Source organism: Xiphophorus maculatus, chromosome 11 (genome assembly GCF_002775205.1).
Source record: "Xiphophorus maculatus strain JP 163 A chromosome 11, X_maculatus-5.0-male, whole genome shotgun sequence".
Taxonomy (NCBI): domain Eukaryota; kingdom Metazoa; phylum Chordata; class Actinopteri; order Cyprinodontiformes; family Poeciliidae; genus Xiphophorus; species Xiphophorus maculatus.
In genome coordinates, this window is record NC_036453.1 from 6,112,726 (window position 1) to 6,133,191 (window position 20,466).

The window sequence follows — 20,466 nt, forward strand, 5'->3', positions numbered from 1 at the left end:
ACTACTGACATGTATTATTTTACACATTTCAGAGGACAAGTTGCTTGAAGCCTCCTTTAAATTACAGAACTTCATAACATTTAGACAGATGACTGATTAAATAATTTGTGATTTTTCAATTATTATTTCATAATGACCACATTAGTGTAGAATTTAATGAAGTGGGTGAATAAAATTCAATTCAGTTTTATCTATACAGTGCCAATTTACAACAGATGTCTTGAGGTACTTCACAAAAAGCCATTCAATTTAATCATACATACATTCCAACTGATCCTTGTTATCAAACTGAACAGTAAGCTAAATTAATTATTCAAAGTAGTTGGAACCCAGTAGACTGCATCGAGTCATTCATTGATCATAGTTGCTCTGTGGGGACTTGTCAAGTTGATTATTTACAATCCCTCAATCAGTCTCAAGAGGGAACTGATCTTTGTTGGATATCTGTCAACATTCTCACTGTGTTGTCTCTACTTCATGCTTTATCAATAACATAAGTGTCAAAAAAGATTGTTTTTGAGGTCAATTACAGTAAGCATCACTGCATCATCTCTGGTTATGGGAAAAGAATAAATAAAGTGACATGTTGATTGGCAGGTGATGAAATGACTGTGCTGGCACCACAACTGCAGGATGTAAATCATCCAGAGAGACGCACACAAACATTCATCAGCACTTCTAACAAAGTCAACGACTTACCAAGTGCAACAATGTACATATAATCACCATGCTGTAGCAAAACAAACATGCCCAGTTCACAAATGTGTGCAGATGAGTGTATGCCTAAAAATACACTCAGTACAAACTCTCACACAAGGTACTATTGCTTAATGAGCAGATACATTAAACAGCAAAATGGGAGAGTCAATAAATCCCAAGCCAATCGCTTTTAAAGCGGAAGAGAAAGAATCAAGCTAATCTTCCAAGCCCTGCCCCCATGACAGCTCAGACTCAGAGAAACAGAGAGGAAGAAGGAAGGGAGGGAGAGAGTTAAGAGGATGGAGAGCATCGTATCAGCACTATCAATGGCTGTTTCCTTTCTGGTTTCATTTAGACTCCAAGTAAATAAATTGCAAACAGTTTTCCACTACACCAGACTAGCTATAAACTAATCAGCCTCTTAATCGGCACTGTGATAAATAAGATAACTTTACCCATTGCTGTGTTTTTAAATTGCCTATTCATCTATAGGGCAGGATTCAGGGAAAAAAATGTGCATAGCCTTTGTTTTATAGTAACATAATGTAATTTAAACAGTCATTTCAGTAGTACATTTGTTCATATTATTGCTTTTTCTTTGTCAGACTTGGACACCCAATCACCTCTATAGTAATAGAAAATCTTACAGAATGACAGTGGTTATTTATTTGTAGTACCGGTAAACTGAGTAATAAATGTTGATGGTGTGCAGGGATTATAACAAGAAACAAAGTTGTGAATAGGTGGCAGTGAGAAAAAATGACTTGAACATGTCTTTGCAATTTAGTATTTTCTCCTACAGTGAGCACAATATTAAAAAAACAATTTGTATTGGTGCAATCTTTATAAAGACAGAATCACACATTACCCTTGTGTTTCTATTATATAACTCTAAACTTGGTAATAAACACTGAACATTTGTGACTATATAATGTATAGATGTACGATCCTGATGAGGTAGAATACCATCTGTTATCTTTGTTCTCAGCAATACTACTAATGTGACAACTTATATTTCAGTATGGGTCCCTCTGGCAAAATAGACAACACAGTGCTTAACTGTCAAAAGCTGAAATAAATTCATACTAAAAATGAGTCACTTTAGAATAAAGTTATGAATGCGTTATGCTTTAGTTGCACTTAACATTATTTATTCCCCACTGTAATTGTGATTTATTGACAAACTTTAAGATTGTACAGGTATTTGCAATGAAACATTTCCTCCCACGTGACACAGCAATATGGTGATGTACATTTTAAAACATCTTGAATTACTTTAAATTGAGTTCCTTACAATCTTTTAAAGAGAAGGTTTTGCAAAGTTTTCTTTGGTTTTAAGATCCGTTTTCACTTATTTTGTTCATGAAAATTTAGACCAGAGTTAGAGCAAAACAATCAAAACCAAAAGAAATTGAGAGAAAGAAAATCATTTAAAATAATCTGCCAAAAATGTCAGTATTTAAATTATTTAATTTTGCATATTACTGGGGTTTTATTTGCTCGTTACCTATGCAGTTAATAATAAAAACAACTGAGTAAAAAGATTGAAAGACTGTGCAGGTATCATGTTTACAGTGATGTTCTGATGTTTTCCAGTTTATCTTTCCTACTAATAGCATATCGGCACCTTTCTAAAATAATGGTCCAAGTCATTTGTTACACAGAAATTAAATTAGACTTTACTAATTAGGTGCCTTCAAAGGCTGGTGGTTCCACTGAATTTCATTCAGTAAGTGGTATCAGACTAAAGGGCATGCTAAATACGCCATACATCTAGCATACAACACTCAAGGTTAATCCATTAGATTGTGTGTATGTGACTACAATACACAAAAGATGTAAAAAGGTCACAGGGTAAGAATATTTAAAGATATCTTATCAGACAATACCCAAAACAAAACAACACACTCAGATGAGTGTCACATTGTTTTAATGAGCAATGTGTACATCTGTTTATACAGCTCAGAGCAGGTGTGTTTTTTTGTGTTTAGATGCATGCATGAACACGTTTTGCATGTAATCCCATGGAGCACGACCGGTCCTGATAGCATGGGGGACACATACATGCCCTAGATAGTTTGAATCTAATCTAGGCCATCCTCATTTCCCCTCGACACGTGACAAGCACTGCAGGTAGAAAGCTGTGGCACACATGCAACAAGCACACACACGCATGAATACACACCCCAACTCATGCCAACACATATTAAAACATTGCGAGAAGAATGCCAAACATACAGGAGATGGCAGTGTAGCAATATATGGCAGTTCTGAAACAATTCAAGGAGACTCTTCAAGAAGCAGGCCATGGGAGACACAGGCATTAATGAGGAGAATATGAAGAGAGAAGGAGTGAGTAAGGGAGAGGAAGAGGGGAAAAAGTAGAAGGAAGTGCGTAGGGTGAGGTAACCCAAGGACATTCCGGCTGCTGCTGTTCTTTGCTGCTGTAGAGCATGCTGCAGACTAGCAAGAGCTTTCCATTTGGTTGGTGTTATGTAAGACGTTACTGTGACAGACAGACAAATACACACCAGATATCCAAAGAGACTAATTCCATACAAACACACATCCACATTAACCAAGCAATATGCACACACAAGCAAAACCCCACACAGACAGGCAAATTCACATACACACTTGTAATCTTCCATTCAGGGCACGTAATTCTAAATTCATTCTGAGCACTTCTTAAATTCTACTGCAGCTAGCCACAACTCATTACAACTCTTTTCACCTCATTGGAGCAAACACAAAACAGAACAGAAGAGGATAGAAATATTGTGTAGCAAGATTGGTGGTAGGGAACAATTGACCTATTAATCTTTTTTATGTCCTTTAACACTTTTTTTGTGGTTGTTATGACAGATTTGGAAACAAACCTATTAGCTTTTGGGGAGTTGCATTAATAACACGGTTTGTCATTGCTCCAAGAAGTTACTGTGCCCTCTGAAATATCTTTGCGCACAAGATCAGCAAATGAAAAACAGCATGTTATGGCGCATTCAAGGTGTTTACTGCCTCACTGACCATTTCCCCCGGTTTCCTGCCGCCATGCTTGGCTAAGCAAATCCACTCCTGGCTCTGAAAATTTTGGCAAGATAGAAAACATTTTCTAAAGCGATAAGGTATTTCAATATTTCACAGCTCACTGTCTTCCCAAATCTGTAACCAAGAAGGTAATCAAAGTTGATATTATGACGCATCAAAGACTACAATGGGTCAACTGCATTTTTGGAAAAAAATACTCACTTGCAAAAAAATAAAGGATTGTATAAGCCTCTGAAAGGGGCTTTTCACTATGCAGCAAATGCTAATGCTAATGAACAAGCAATATATTCTGATTTATACAAGTGGTGGACATCTATTCGCCTCATGACATTCAAGTGTATTTTTCATCAGATGAGACGATTACAACAACCAGACCAAAACTAAAGATTCTTGCAACAAATCATAGTGGGTGGTCAAACTCAATGCAACATCTGAGGCTGACACAATTAGCAAATCAAACAAAACCATGAATGGCAGATTCAAACCAGAGACCTTTTTGTTACACAATGAAATGTCATCCTAATGACACACACTCACACCCCCCCAACACAAACACACACACACCCCTATATATACACTGCCTGGCCAAAAAAAAAGTTGCCACCAAAAAATGGTCACACTCTCTAATATTTTGTTGGACCGCCTTTAGCTTTGATTACAGCCAGCATTCGCTGTGGCATTGTTTCAATAAGCTTCTGCAGTGTCACAAGATTTATTTCCATCCAGTGTTGCATTAATCTTTCACCAAGATCTTGTATTGATGATGGGAGAGTCTGACCACTGCGCAAAGCCTTCTCCAGCACATCCCAAAGATTCTCAATGGGTTAAGGTCTGGACTCTGTGGTGGCCAATCCATGTGTGAAAAAGATGTCTCATGCTCCCTGAACCACTCTTTCACAATGTGAGCCCCATGAATCCTGGCATTGTCATCTTGGAATATGCCCGTTCCATTTGGGAAGACAAAATCCATTGATGGAATAACCTGGCCATTCAGTATATTCAGGTAGTTAGCTGACCTAATTCTTTGGGCACACAATGTTGCTGAACCTAGACCTGACCAACTGCAGCAACCCCAGATCATAGCACTGCCCCCACAGGCTTGTACAGTAGGCACTAGGCATGATGGGTGCATCACTTCACCTGCCTCTCTTCTTACCCTGATGCGCCCATCACTCTGGAACAGGGTAAATCTGGACTCATCAGACCACATGACCCTCTTCCATTCCTCCAGAGTCCAATCTTTATGCTCCCTAGCAAACTGAAGCCTTTTTTTCTGCTTAGCCTTACTGATTAGAGGTTTTCTTACGGCTACACAGCTGTTCAATCCCAACCCCTTGAGTTCCCTTTGCATTGTGCGTGTGGAAATGCTTTTGCGTTCACAATTAAACATACTCCTGAGTTCTGTTTTGTTTTTCTTCGATTTGATTTGACCAAACGTTAAAGTAATCGCCCATCACGATCATTCAGGATTTTTTTCCGACCACATTTCTTCCTGGAAGATGATGGTTCCCCACCATCCTTCCAGTTTTTAATGATGCGTTGGACAGTTCTTAACCCAATTCTAGTAGTTTCTGTAATCTCCTTAGATGTTTTCTCTGCTTGATGCATGCCAATGATTTGACCCTTCTTAAACAGACTAACGTCTTTTCCACGACCACAGGATGTGTCTTTTGCCATGATTGTTTAAGAAATGAGGAGTTACTCATTGCATCAGCTGGGGTTAAGTAACTTGTTGCCAGCTGAAAGATAATCGCCTATGCAGTACTTATCCAATAGGAGGCTTGTACATATTTGCTTAGTTAAATCCAGGTGGCGACTTTTATTTTGGCCAGGCAATGTATGTATATATATATATATATATATATATATATATATATATATATATATATATATATATATATATATATATATATATATATATATATATAAATAAACCACTGATGAAGATTGTCCAGAGCTTTCTTTTGAATAACTAAGATAGACTCAATAATAAAACTCATAATTTAAAGTAAATATTTAACTTTAAACATTTACTTTCATTAAAAGACATTATAAATAAAAAAAATTATCTGAAACAAATTCAATTTTAATTCAGCTTAGATCAATTTAATTTATGTCAATCTGAATAAAACCAATTTTCAACAAATGCCATTTTAAGTAACTTTACAAAGAGATCAAATTTGTATGCAAATATTTACAACCATGTCTAAACTCAAATCCAGTTTGGATCAATTTAATTAATAACAAAACTCAAAGGATAGTTGGATCCCAATTATTTGACCCAAATTATAATTCAATACAATCAAAATCAGTTGTCATAATTATACAACCTAACTTTTAAAATGTTTGAGGCCTCTCTGAATCTTTTAAGTCACTGAATTGGCAGCAGTCCTTCCTTATGATGTGTAATGATGTTTGGCACAAATTACAGCTTGATTTACATCCAAGCCTCTTTTAATGATATCCCATCTTATTCAGTTCAGTGCTCTAACCTACTGCACTTAAGATCGAGTGCTTGATGTGTCATTATTGTATCATCCACATTGAATTTCCAGGAACAAGTTTGGAACCTTGTGTTGATTGGCTCATTTCTGTAGGCACAGGTGTTCAGGGATGAGGAAAGAGCCAACAACTCACCAAAGACAGTTCTGGCAGGGACAGACTCTCTGTTGAGCCAGAAGGACACTTGGGAGAGGATCACTGTCATGATGCAGGGTAGATATGTCTGGATCACAAAGTAACCAATTTTCCTCTTCAGGAGGAAGTGGGTTGTCATCACAACATACTCTCCTGTTTTCAGCAAGATAAGAGACAAGCAAAAGTTAAATTTTTCCAGCACCTATTTATAAATTCAGAACAATAGCTGGGTGAAAAACCTGAATTGAATTTAAAAATCAGGGACATTTATAATTCTAAAATATACCTGTGCTTGATTGCACCACACCAGAATCCACACTCTGCCCCATCAGATCATACTGGTTTAACCTGGAGCCGTCCTCTGCCACCACTACAGACTGAGCAGCCCCTCTGGTCCACACATACACCACCTCTGCTCTGGTATAGGCATCTAAGGAGTGAAAAAGTTATAATTTAGTTTACTTCTAGTTTTTTTTTCTTTTTAACTAAAGATATAATATTATCTAATAATTTTCCATTAAAGCATCTAATGACATCCTGTCTATACGTTATCATCCAACATCTTCTTATGTGAGATGTCACATTGTGCTGTGCCACAGCCTGTCATTCTTGTCTTGTAACAAAATAAGAAAATAATGTCCCAATAGAGTAACGTGACCTTAAAGCAGCAAAGTCAGTCAGTTTTTTTCCCCCTTCTGGCCACACAACCTGTCAAAGCTGCAGTGTGGCTCGGCCACTGCAGAGGAAAAGATGGCTCAGCTGCAGACTGCAGAGCGAGGAAGAGAGCTCATCGCTAAAATATTTAGCAAGTGAGTTCAGTTTAAAGGCATTTAAGGCTTGGTACTCTCACACATGCTCAGTAGCTGGAATTGCAGAGGTAGCATGGCTCACGTCTCTGTTGCTTTAGTGTCCAAATGTTGTTTTTGTTATTTTTTTTCTTGCCTCCCAACACTCATTTGCCGTATCATACTTTCTTATGAATGGGTTGTATTATTTTTCCATTACATGTTTCTATAATTTTCCACTTCTAAGTCCAGTCTAATTGAATCTGTGTTTATTAAGGAAAGATGCAGGGCAGTTGGAGCTGTCAGCGGTGAGCAGCTGGTGTGATGCTCTGCTAGTATTTCAGAAGGTACTGCAGGCTGCATGCCTGCAAGAGTCTTGGAAGGTCTATAAAGGTTGAACACTGCCTTTCCTTTACATGGAGGCAGTGGCACATCATGCAACACACATATTTAAGTGTGTGTGGGGGATGAGAGGAGATGTGGATCTGGTATGTTCATTAAATGTAGAATTGTATTCGGCTGCAGAGCCTACTTACAGCTGCCAAATTTCAGGGGACAAGCATGGGCATCCATAGGGAAGTCTTCCAGATGCATAGGGCATTCTGCTCTCACTGTAAGCCTTGAAAAAAGCATATAGATCACAGAGTGAATTCAAACTTATAATGGCGGATAGAATAAAGAAACTGCAGCCTTTAAAATGAAGACATGGTGAAGTGTTACAGCCAAACAGCAGCTAGGAATGTGTTGCAACATACAATTTTTTTTTTACTATATCAGCACTGAGTGAGTACTCAAGCTGAACACTTTTCCCCCCAAACAGAAATGTTCCAGTTCCATGAGCTTTGAGCTTGTGTTTACTTATGGCTTGGTGGGAAAACAGCGTGTCAGACCACCCATGACACACTAATCTCCCATCTAACCCTCATCTCAGTCATCTGTGACACCAATACAGGCTCTGCCTCTTCGCTCCCCTCCCCCTCTTATTAAACATGTTGAAGCAAATGTTACACAGTACTGTCTTACTAATGTAAGACAGTACTGTGTAACATTTGCTTGCATTTGCAAGTCAGTGGTGTGCATTAGGTTCTGTACTGTCATAAAGGTTTACTCAGGCCTCTTTTTCTAAAGAATGGTGCTAAGATGCTAATACTAGTTCCGGTTTCAGATCTAGTCTTCTGGATTACACATGTTTTATTGCAAAAACCAAACTTCAGATTTGTCATAAATTCAGGATTTGCAAATTGACCAATTTTACACAAAAACAAACAGTTTGCAGTGTATAGAATATAACTATTCTACCTAAAATAATCTACTTTGGTAATCTACCATTTGCTTTTACAGCAATTGATAAATTAAGCATTTCTGTCTGTTTCTAATAAAATCTCATTTCAACAAATAAATTAGATATTAACCTTAAAGATTTTTTGTGAAAGCAGTGGATTATATCAGCCTACCTCATGGTGTAAAGCAGGGTGCCTTCCTCTGTAATTCGTAGAAGCTTGTTCGGCATGGTCATGTTATGGGCCACTGACTTCTTGCCATTGTGGAAGAAAGTATCCGGGGTCCAGATCTTGCTGGCCATCAGGTTGTTGAGACGCAACACGGCCATGGGCCCTTTGAACTTTAACCTTTCATCTTTCCAGCTCTGTCTGAAAAAAACATCAATGGTGTACTCCTGCAAGTGAATGGTGAGTAAGAGAGAGACAAAACACAAAGTGAACAAAAGTGCATACTTGCTGTTCGGGAGAACTCTTCTATCAGACTTCACCTACAGCTGACAGCTGAAAATGTTGAGTCATGTAACCTTACTATGGCAAACACAGGGAGGATTTAGCAGAGAGAGGTATATACAGTAGTTTTATGGCTGGTGTGTTTTCAAAACTGAATGCCTCAGCTGTTACAAGTCATTGTTCTACTCCTGGTGCTGTAATATGTGTGGTTATCTTTCCATTCCTTCAATTTTTTTTTGCAAAGCCATTGTCAGGATAGTTAATTGCAAATGCATGCATGGGATAAATATATATGTACTGTATATATATATATATATATATATATATATATATATATATATATATGTATATATATATATATATATATATATTTTAATCCAGTTATTTACAATAACATTGTTTGTTAAATGCAAAAATTACTCTTTGCATTTTGTCTTAGGGTAATATTTTTCCCTGAGTAATATAAATTGCAGTCATCGCAAAAACGAGACACTGGACACAAAATTAGAAGGAAACTTCATTTCCAAGCCAGTTAATGACTACAGCTGAGATTTTAATGGTTCCACATGACTGCCCACTAGAATAAGAAAACAATTCACAGCCTGTTTTCTGTGCTGTTTTTCCTTCTTTCACTCTAGTTCTTATAAGATAATTAGTGTGAACTGAAACGGAGCTTCAAGGTAACAGAGAAGGGTATGGAAAGGCTACAGATGGGAAAAAAATCTTCTTTAATGTTTTTTACTTGTCGTAACACAAAAGTAAAATACTCCTGGTCTGCATGTCAGCCTGTACAATCAAATGCGATTATGTCAAATCAAGTACACACATTACTGTACATAAAAAAATGTGCAAATACTTTGAATGAGACTTATTGGTTTCCAGTGTATGATGCAAAGATCAAGACAGTTCTGTTTGAAAATATTCTAAAGATTTAACTGTTGAAATGTAAGATATTTTACCTTCAATATTAGGTGACAACAAAACAGTCATATTCAGTGAATTAGAAATGTCTTGAAAGGTTTATTTCATAACTTAATTCACTAAGTAAAACTAATTATGCAGACTGATATATTCAAGCCTTTATTTCTGTCAATTATGATGATGTTGGGCTTACAACTAGATTAAATTATTACATCAGACTAATAAAACAATATATTTTTTAATTAAAAAATATTCACATAATGAAAAGTATGTTAATGCTAAAAGGATGTTATTTTCAAAATGTACGTTTAATGTGAGAAACAAATGTTTATTCTAATTTAGGGATAACACTGAAATGACTGCTTTGAAAGCTGTTGTAATTAGCAGCCTCCGGCTGCAAAGGTGTTCTAGTTTATTCCACAAACTAGTTTTCAACTTAGAGAATGTCCAGAAATGTAAACCAAATAAGTGAAAGAATGAACTTTTTATCCCCGCAACTGAATAAGTAGCACTTGAGAAGAGAGACATTATCTAGAAATGGTCATTACAAGTGACAGCTGTAACAAAACATCATAAGTTAACAAATGAATCAATCTTCCTATCAGTAAATATTTTCCAGTTTAGAAAGAACTGTGACTTGAGAGATGAGAAAACAGGTGTGAGGGTTTAAGGAAGGGCACAGGGAAAAGAAGTGACATTTACAGAGGTGGAACGAGCCTTACCATGTCATGGTCCGAAACTGGTCCAATACTAGTCACAAAAATGTCAGTCTTGACTTCAGTTACACGCTCTGTTGAAGCAGGAAATTGTCAGAGTGAGTGTCTATCAGTGGCATTCATTACATCTAAACTGCTTGTTAATACAATGGCACCTGGCTACACTCGCTTATCTGTTCACACTTGTCAGCAAAATTTTTAGTATACACAATTGCATAACAAATATACAATTAAAATTAAACATAAACAAAATTGTCATGCCAAATACATCTAACCACTACTGAGAACTTTTGCCTTGAATTTTGGTACCAATTTCTGTTTCTATTGGTCTGGTCTCAGCATCAGCTCTATTACTGCCTGAGCAGACGTTAGGTCTCTTAATGACATCATGTGTGTGGTGGAAAACATGCCACTCTCCTCCGATAATGTTGATAGCCAGCTTAGGATCAGTGGGTGGGGAATTCATTTAAAGAGGCTGGCAAAGAAGATGTTTGTGAACGTGTCTTCACATATTTGTGTGTATGTGTTTGACAGAACTCGCTCCATGTGACTGTCAAATTGAAATGTGACAGCGTGATTTGTAAATGATGCCTATTGTGATTCAGAATTTCTTTCCCCAGACACTTGTACTTTTATGAAGCTTGTTTTTTCATTGTGTTTGATGCCTACTACATCATATCACTTTATATTGTATGCTCTTGTTATTTTTGCTTTATTTCTTTATTATTCTCCCTCATGTTCTTTTTCAAACTCCCAGCATTCCTGCCTGTTGCTTCTCTCTAACAATGTGTGGTTGACAACACGTGGAATAAAGCCAACAGTAAACGATGACAGTGTCGGGTTGATAGTGTAAGTCTGGACTTGATGAAAATTTCAGAAAAGCAGCAGCCAAATAATGAGACTCCGGTACTTTTTCTTGCTAAAGGTAACAAAAGTCTGGTACTGACAGCAAGCACATTATTCAGTCACATGGTTATTATTCTGTGTTTTGTGAGGATAATAAAACTGTTTCAAGGATGATACTTGCATATTTAAGAATAATGGATTTTTATGAGCAACAGAATTTATTCAATGACTTGGCTGTACTGACCTCCGAGTCCTGGCCTGAGGCGATTGTCATAGCCATCTAGAAGGCTGTCTAAGATTTTGGTGAACACTGTGGTGTTATCTTTCTGCTCGTCTGTCATGCCATTCTGCCCAGAGCTGCCAAAGCAAAGAACAAGATTTAAAGTTGCAGCTAAAGTCAAAAACCTATGCCAAAACTGCTGGCAGAAAAACAAACAACAAGAAAACTCTTCATCTGAGTCATACATCATATATCAAAGATAAAAAGACTTCATTTTAACTGTGGAGTACACCAAGGGGAATTCTGCTGGCATGAACAATGAACCATGAGTCACAATATGAAAACATATTCAGTAAACTGGCCATGCTTGCTATGGCACTAAATAATATCCCTGTTAATGTGCATCCCACATTGAATAACCATGAGATCAGATAACTTCATCATTAGTTAGAGGAAATACTTGTTCTTTAAAACGGACTACTGATGTATACATTGAAGTCACAGGTGATGTTTTAAATGCCTGAACACAATACTAAAAGGGGAAGGGGATATTATGCAAAATCAACTTTTTGAAATTGACATTATGTTATAATGTTATTCCCTCATCAAAAACATATCCAGAGTGTTGCTTTGATTTATTCACGCATGTTTGACAAATTCTAGACATTCCCATGGCAAACCTTCAGGGTACCTAAGTATATACAATGCTCATACAATGTACCACCTATTTACCCAAAGCTCATCCTGGGAGCTTGAGTCCCCTGCCACACATCCGCCCTACCATGCACCCCACACCTTCCCCTCTCAGCTTCGACAGACTAGCGGCAGCGGTTAGGAAACACCTGGTGGAAATACTGAGCTTATCATACAAACTACTTGTTATCCAATGCTTCTAAGAATGGCTGTAAATTGAATGAAGTGCTAAAGCAGGAGTGTTGGAAAGAGAAACAGCTTCTTGAAAAGTCACGGGTCATTTTCAAAGCTTCAAGATCATTTAAGTTATTTTTTATATAACACAGAATTTTCATAACAACTGAAGGTAACAATTACATAAATGTGCTATAAAATTGCACTATATGCCTTGAAAATAAACATCTCCCTTTAAGCCATACATTGCTAAAATTATAAATACATTTTACAATTTTAAAATGTAAATCATAAAATGGACATTTTACAATTGTCTCAGACAATGATAATCAACCTTCATGTTTATGAATCTTAGTCCCTGTTTTTTGCACATTTTTGAAATGTACATTGTGAATCTACTTTTTATTTTAAGTTCACACTTCTATCCTTGATTTCAGATAGCTTCTGAATAGAACTGGGAAGGAGATTATTATTATTATTTGCTTTGCACATCATCAGTGCAGAAATACTAATTCATTTCTAAAATTTCAATACATAAAATTTAATTATTTTATTAGCAGGAACAGAGTAATCACAACCATTTCACTGTCACACAAAGTTCCCATGTTGCCTTATAAAACATTTAACACTGTATCATGCACTATTTAAGCAGAAAAGCTGTGACATGAGCACCATAGCAATCAAACATGATGCTCACTGCACATGTGTGCAGCTGCTACAGAACTGATGCAACTGGGATTCAGATATCACAGCAGCCATCCAATATGAGGTGGTCAGTGAATCATTTAAGTATAAAAAAGATGGTGACATTATAGAACAATAATTGCCATGTTCTGAACCAGCACATATCTGAGAACTCCACACTCTTAATCCCAATATACACACACTATTCAGAGTAGGAGAACATATACAGTATATATACTGTATATATATATATATATATATATATATATATATATATATAATGTCATAGAATCTAGCCCTAGCACAGAGCCTTGCTGTACAAAATAATTTTTGAAGTATTTTTGTACTTTTTTATATAAAGCATGTTAGTTTGTTTCATTTTTCAAAGGATGTGAAATTGTTTAAAGGCACAATAAATAGAAAGAATAGTGACACAGAGAGTGAAAAAAAGAGAAATCAGAATACATTATTTATACTTTAATATGGTCTTTCAAATGAAAAACACATCACTGAATGCGCTCTTTGAACAACATGAAACAAAATGCTAAGAGCAATGCTGAAAACGCTCATGATCCCTAATTGTGAGAGCAGGGCTTGAATCTCCCCGCATAAATATTTTACCGTTCTCTTAATCAGGGAACCAACCTCTAATTACATAGTACACCAAAAAGCCAGGATATGACATGGCTGAGATACCATGTGCATAAAGTGTGTTAAAACACATGGACCAATGCATGCACATAACAATATGCTCCCAGGTATTTGCATATGTGAACCAACAGTCATGTTCAACAGTATATTGTATCTGTAATCTTTTTCCTATTTCCCAAGCCAGTGGGATTCTGCTTTGATTACTAATGAAATAAACAGCATGTGTTTGAAGAAAGGCTCTACTAGCTGAACATCTCCAAGGAGAAGTGGAGGTCATCAAGATTAGTTAGTAGAGACCTGCAGCTGGAAGGAAAGAAGAGTGTAAAATGTGACACAGCAGCATGCGGAGAATCATGACAATTAGTCTATAGGAAAACAAAGAAGAGCAAAGATTAAGATAACAGAGATAGAAGAGAAGCAGCTGGGGTTAAAACATTGGGAAAGGTATCAGTTCTGAATCGAATGTATCTGTTCGAAGGGAGAAGACCATAAGAGGCAGGATTTACGTTCCGAACATGAGCTTTCAAACAGAGAGATATCATGTGGATTTTAAAGAAATAGTTCATTCACATATTTCTCTTTGCCCCCAATTATCCCTCTGTCAGTGGAAATTATAAAGTAAAGAAAGATAATCAAATGAAAGTTGTGATGAGCAAGTATGGTCTTTGTCAGCTCTGAAGCTCTCTGCCTTAAATCACTCAAAATTCAAGGAATATTTATTATCCTGTTTAAGGTCTGGGATAATAATTATGTCTGAAAACACTCAATATGAACTGCAGCTTTGGAATGTACTGCAAAACTAAAATTAAATACAATGTTCTAATGCCCCACCACACTGATGTAATTTAAATTTGCCAAAACTGAGACATACAAAAAAACGATTAAAGGGTTGATCCTCATATTCCAAATTATCATTACAGAGAAGATCTAAATAAGACAGAAAAAATATCTTAGTGAGAAATATCTTAAGATTAGTCAGATTGGACTAGGAGCTTCAATGAACAAAAATGTTCAAGTCTTACCACAGAGTCTTCATTCCACTTAGGTTTCAAACCTGACCAGGAGGTTTTCACATGCAAATGTTCTTTGACTTAAATCATGTCACTGTAGCTCAGGTTGTGTTTTTAGGGTTGGTGAATGGTGGACTTCCACCACATTCCTAAGTCTGTTTCAGCCTCTAACAGCTTTTCTTTAATTATTTCTCTTAATTTAACTTGTCCCACAAACACTGCAGCAGAAAAGCAGCTCCACAGCATAATGCTGCCACCACGATGCCTTGCAGTGGCAGAAGGGGTGGTAGTCCAAGGTCCAGATGGAAGACACAAATGGATTCTTCTTGTATTTCATGTGACTCCTAAAGGCATTTAATTTCACTAGATTTTGTATATTTAATTAGCATTTTTCAAATTATCTGAAGACAATTTGTAATTTAGTTTCTACACGTGTTGCTTTTTCACACACATTCCATTCAAATACATTTCTGGCTGCAGTGTGGCAAAATGTGGAAATATATGTATATCTTTGTAAGGCACTAAACACTGAACATAATTAATGTTTCCAATGACAATGGCCACAACTTAAAATACTGGTTGGTCAAATGGCAAATTTCCTAAATTAAACGATTTTTTTAAAACATTTTTTTAGCAATAGTCACACAACCTGTTTCTAAACGGATAAGTGAAAAGTATAATGTGGAATTTTGCGTTTTTTACAAGTATAGGGAGATAGTATGCTTTGAAAGATAAACATCTTTATTAGTTAAGGGCTTCCTCTCACCAACCACTGTACACCATCCCCATCTACAGGTCATCTGAACAGCAACAGTTCTATTCACACATTCACTGCCAGTCTCTCTCTGTCCATTTTACTCACTGTTTCTTTCACTTTCCTGTCAGTCAGAAATCTAATTATGAGACATTTTCTTTGGTAGCTAGATACCGTAGCAAAGCTCTTGGTCTGCTCAATTATCACATCTTGCCAAAATCCCCAAAGGTGTATTCGCAAGTCTGGGATTCTGCGTCTGACTCCGAAAAGGGGGGAGTGGCTTTTACAGAAAATCTTTGGGGTGGTAATTGCTTTGCAGCTTCTGTGTTGTCACTATGCAGCACTTGAATGCTAGAATATCTTCTCTAAAGCAGACAAGATCCTCCATTTCTAGCCATTACATTTCAAAAGAATGCAGCAGCTGTAATTAGTAGGTCAGATTATATCCGTATACAAAACTGAGATACTACAGTGCACTACAACTTTAAAGTATTAAAAGTGTCTTCATAATCAGCTTGGTGGTTCAAGCTGAAACCTATATCACATACAGAATTTACTTTTTGTGGTATAGCTGCTGAGCAAAGTCAGCTGGTGATAAATGGTGATATCAACGTGTCACCATTTAGGTTCTACTGTTTTATTCAACTGTGAGGAAATTCCTGATCTGTTCATTTGCCAAAGATTTCTCTTGGAGAACCACAAAGGAAGAAAGCTTGAATATTCTCACATACTTAAAAAGGTTGCTGAATTGAACTTTCAGACTTGCTTTCTTATGTTCATGTGAGTGTTAAGTGATTTTCTCATCAAAATTATCAATATTTGTACAGTGAGCATTTTTAAATCTGCAGGAAAACGAATGTCCGCTTAGGCTTAGAATTGTGTAGAAATTAAAGCAGTTGCAGTCTCATCACGGCGGATCTCACCCCTGTCATTTATAATCCAATTCTCTCTCGCTTTCTCTCTTTTTTTGTCTGTTTAGGTAGCTGACAGCCAGCAGTTCCATGTTGACACTGAGATGGAGAGTCTGTACATTGACTCTGCTATCCCTGCAGCTGCTGTCAAAACAAATGTGCAGTAATCTATGGCAAACATCTCAGTGCAATGCGGAACATCTAGCCTACGTATAGCACAGGTCTGAAAACTGACAGAGTGGATGTTGTCCCACGCAGCCAGTGAACCAAAAGAAAAAAGTGCAATTCAACAGTAAAGTGGCTATTTTTTGCTCATCATCTCTTGTCCCTGTGTTACACTTCTTATTACCTTGGCAATAATAAGCATGCAGGTGTCCTGTGAGTGTGCCCTAGTTACAAGCATAGTGATTAGATTCTGTAAAAACAAGCACTGAGGTGGATAGTAGAGTATAAAACTCCCAGATGAATCACTGTTGGCAGTTTTAGACATTTAGGAGGCACACATTGAGCAAAAATTGACTTCTCTATTTAACCCCTATTTAAATGTAACTGAAAATATATTCCACAGTATCTACTAGTTCTCACAAATACAGAACAAGCTGGGTTAACCAGAAAAAAAAGTATAATGCATGCACCATTTAGACACTAAATTGCAATGCAGAATGCATTTCCCTTCACATTTAGGGCATTTCAGCAATGTGCAGATGAACATGCATGTTTCTGTGTTCACACTGATAGATCGTCAATCAGGTACAGTTATATATTAAAATATTTTCTCACCTTTTCCCAGTCAGTACGCTGCTTGTGACCAGTAAACAAGTCCACAGACACAGAGAGGCCACCCTGCTCTGTCCACACATAGTTGAAATATGAGGACCTTTCACTGGTGGAGATTAAAGAAAGAGAAAATGAACATCATCGCCATGTCACCTGGAGCCTGTAAACCATTACCTCCAATGTGCCGTCACATAAAAGTGTCAACAAATTAGCAAGCATAGACAGAGAAGGTCACTTTGCTCCTTTTGATTACGAATCTAAACATTTATGTCTAGATTCATTCACAACAAATGTACCAAATCCAAAATGTTCAAATTTGATTCATACAAACATCAAGTATTTTGCACCATTATCTTTAATCGCATGTCATACTGACTGTGCCCCTGACTATCAGACGGACCAGATCCAACAGATGCTCTTGTGGCTGCATCCATAGCGCAGAATAATTAAGAGGAAATAACAAGGAAACACACCATCGACTACCTATACACCCTGTGTGAGGCTGTAGCACCTGTGAACAGCCTCCTCTAGTAATACTCTGCAATGTGAAGCGTAGGCATTAAAATGGGCATCCAACCAAATTCCTCTTCTTTAAGGGAAAAGAACATGTCATTCCTCCCTAAACATTTAAGCATGATGTCAGTCAGTCTGCAAAGTATAGTCAAGCGACACCCTAGCTATAATATGCATGCAAATTCAGAATCCATATTGGAAAGCGCAATCAGTGTGTCCACGAGAGGGCCAGTTGCTTATTTATAGAAAAAAAGGGCAAGAAATTCACCGAAATTTGCGTTGACAGACACACAGGGAACCCTTGCTTGTGTTGCTTCAAGGTGTGCTACGAGTGGGTGGTGGCCACATACTCTGTTAAAATGTAATAAAAATAAAATAAAATATCCCCTTGTTGACACAGATTAAACAATGGGAACATGATGAAGCTTATCGGATTTAGTGGGGGGAAAACCCGCACAAGCACACTTTTTAAGTTATTCAGAAGGGGAGGAATGTCACCCTGTACAAACAATCAACATTTGAGTAAACATAAGCACAGTGGAAATTTTGCATGCAACTGACATCCCCTGCAAGGCTTGTCTAAATACAGGCATGACGATCCGTGCGTGGCGGAGTAATTAACTGAATGCGCGTTGATGCCGTTTTATTCGGAGAGCGCTGTCCGCGGTGCTGAAACCAGGCAGCATCCCCGTTAAAGCATCAAGCCGCTCCTGCGTGCCATAAAATACTCCCCCCTAAACGGTGCTAATTTCAACGGCAAACTCATCCATCCCTCTCAATAAAACTCAGCTTCGATTGTTGCGCTGCTCACCGATAAGAAAAACCAGCCCGCTTTATCTCTCTAGCTCAACAAAAATAACAAAATGTTAAGAATATCACTTACAGCAGATGAACCCGGGTGCATTTGATGTCCACTGACTATATCCTGTAACTTTTTGCAAATTTCTTTTTTTTTTTCAAGTCGGACGGAATGTGAAAAATTTCCTCTGTGATCTCAGATCTGACGAATTTTAGCTTGAGGCTGAAGAAGCGGCTGCTGACGATATGCGCAGGTCTCTCTCACTGTTCATTGGTGGTTGTGTAGTGAGTTCAACTCTCAGTCTGTCGGCAACAGAAATGTTTCACCAAACTAGCATATCTAGTCTAATGAACGCTGAATGGCTGAATGCACTGATTGCGCTTCCCAAAACGAAGCCGAACAGAATATCCCCACGTCCTAAGGCAGAATATTTCATTTTAGAATATGCCGTGCCAATGTAACATAATGACAAGCCCGCCCATTTTATATGCAGCACAATTTAACTTCCATTGCTGTCCTCCTAATCTATTTTCAGCGGATGTTGGATAGAAAAATCCTCTTACATTTTCAGCTGGATTATCACTCTGTCTCCCTGACTCGTACGTGATGATTTCCAACGAGGCAAAATTCTACACAGCACATACTTACACTGACGCCCAAATAACACTTAAACCGAAACGGGTTGCGGTTTGGATAGGCGCGCACAAGCTTGGAAAAAAATCACCTCCAGAATTTTTAGGAAAACATATCCCCCGCTTTCACCCAGGTTTACACCAGGGCAAGAGGATGTTCTTCTATTCTCTGCAACAACAACAAAATCCCCAAGCAGATCACTCACCGTCTCCTAAAAGCCCACGTTTCGCATCTAGACAACTGCTGGTGTCTCTGTTATAAACCAAATATTCTGCTGCTACAGCCGCGCCGCTTCAGACTGAGCCACTGACGACGAGCGGCGCTGAGCTGCGTGCATCTGCAAGAGAGAGGGGGAGAAAAAAAAAAAAAAAAAGAAAAACTGGGCTTATGATTCGTGGCGTACATTTCTGTAGGCATCGGCGCTTTTCTAAGTTGAGACTACAAATCAGGGGACATTTGCTTCAGCAAGGACCGAAACAGAAACACAAACGAGGTGGACAGTGATGTTATTATTGGCAATTTATACAATTCCATTGTAATTTGGAAAAGCTTATGTTTTCCATAAATCCAAGCTGTTGATGAAGGAACGGCTCTTTTTTTGCCCCTAGTTTTGGCGGAGGGTTTATTTTCATGGGGGCAGGCAGAGTGAGCTAGCAGTGGAGTCACGTCAGTCTAGTCTGCAGTGCAACGTTTCCTCTGAGAGCGTGTGCGCTGCCTGCTCACGCGTGGTTCAAGTAATACATGTGCGTGATTAGTTATGAGGGACGTCACAGGTCTGCACGCCCGTATTTTCTAGATTCAATAAGTTCTATCTATCTATCTATCTATCTATCTATCTATCTATCTATCTATCTATCTATCTATCTATCTATCTATCTATCTATCTATCTATCTATCTATCTATCTATCTATCTATCTATCTATCTATCTATCTATCTATCTATCTATCTATCTATCTATCTATCAAACATGCATCCACTTTATCGCAGTCTGCTCACTCTTAACCTGCTGCAGGTGCGCGTGTATATTTAGGTAACAATGAATCCATTCCACCGGCTGTTTCCATAGAATTAAAGCCACTGTAATACAAGTGGAGCATCGTTTCAAGCTGCATCTCTTTGCCCCTCAAAGCTCAGTCTCCAACCGCTGCATGTGACTCGGTTTTGCCCGTGCGCGCGCGTGCGTGCACGTGCGGGCGCGCACAACCAACACGTGCCGCGGCGTGCTCGTGGAGAAGTGGAGACTCTTGGTTCGAAGAGAGGAGC

At 37.9% G+C, this 20,466-nt stretch overlaps 1 protein-coding gene across 2 annotated transcripts in view; it reads right to left on the minus strand.

Annotated features, from left to right (window-relative positions):
* LOC102221939 (gamma-aminobutyric acid receptor subunit alpha-1-like) overlaps positions 1 to 19,540 on the minus strand; it is a 31,238-nt gene extending 11,698 nt beyond the window's left edge. Inside the window, exons 1-8 of one of the 2 annotated variants that reach the window (XM_005808772.2) lie at positions 19,407 to 19,540; positions 17,260 to 17,362; positions 11,627 to 11,739; positions 10,543 to 10,610; positions 8,624 to 8,844; positions 7,706 to 7,788; positions 6,671 to 6,814; positions 6,385 to 6,537 (exon numbers count right to left, since the gene is read on the minus strand). In XM_005808772.2, coding sequence (XP_005808829.1) covers positions 6,385 to 6,537; positions 6,671 to 6,814; positions 7,706 to 7,788; positions 8,624 to 8,844; positions 10,543 to 10,610; positions 11,627 to 11,739; positions 17,260 to 17,339 — 862 coding nt within the window. In that variant the 5' untranslated portion in view covers positions 17,340 to 17,362; positions 19,407 to 19,540. Of the gene's footprint in view, positions 1 to 6,384; positions 6,538 to 6,670; positions 6,815 to 7,705; positions 7,789 to 8,623; positions 8,845 to 10,542; positions 10,611 to 11,626; positions 11,740 to 17,259; positions 17,363 to 18,652; positions 19,350 to 19,406 lie in introns of those variants that run through there. The other variant, XM_005808773.2, reaches the window with a different exon arrangement.
* Between the last annotated feature and the right edge of the window lie 926 nt (positions 19,541 to 20,466).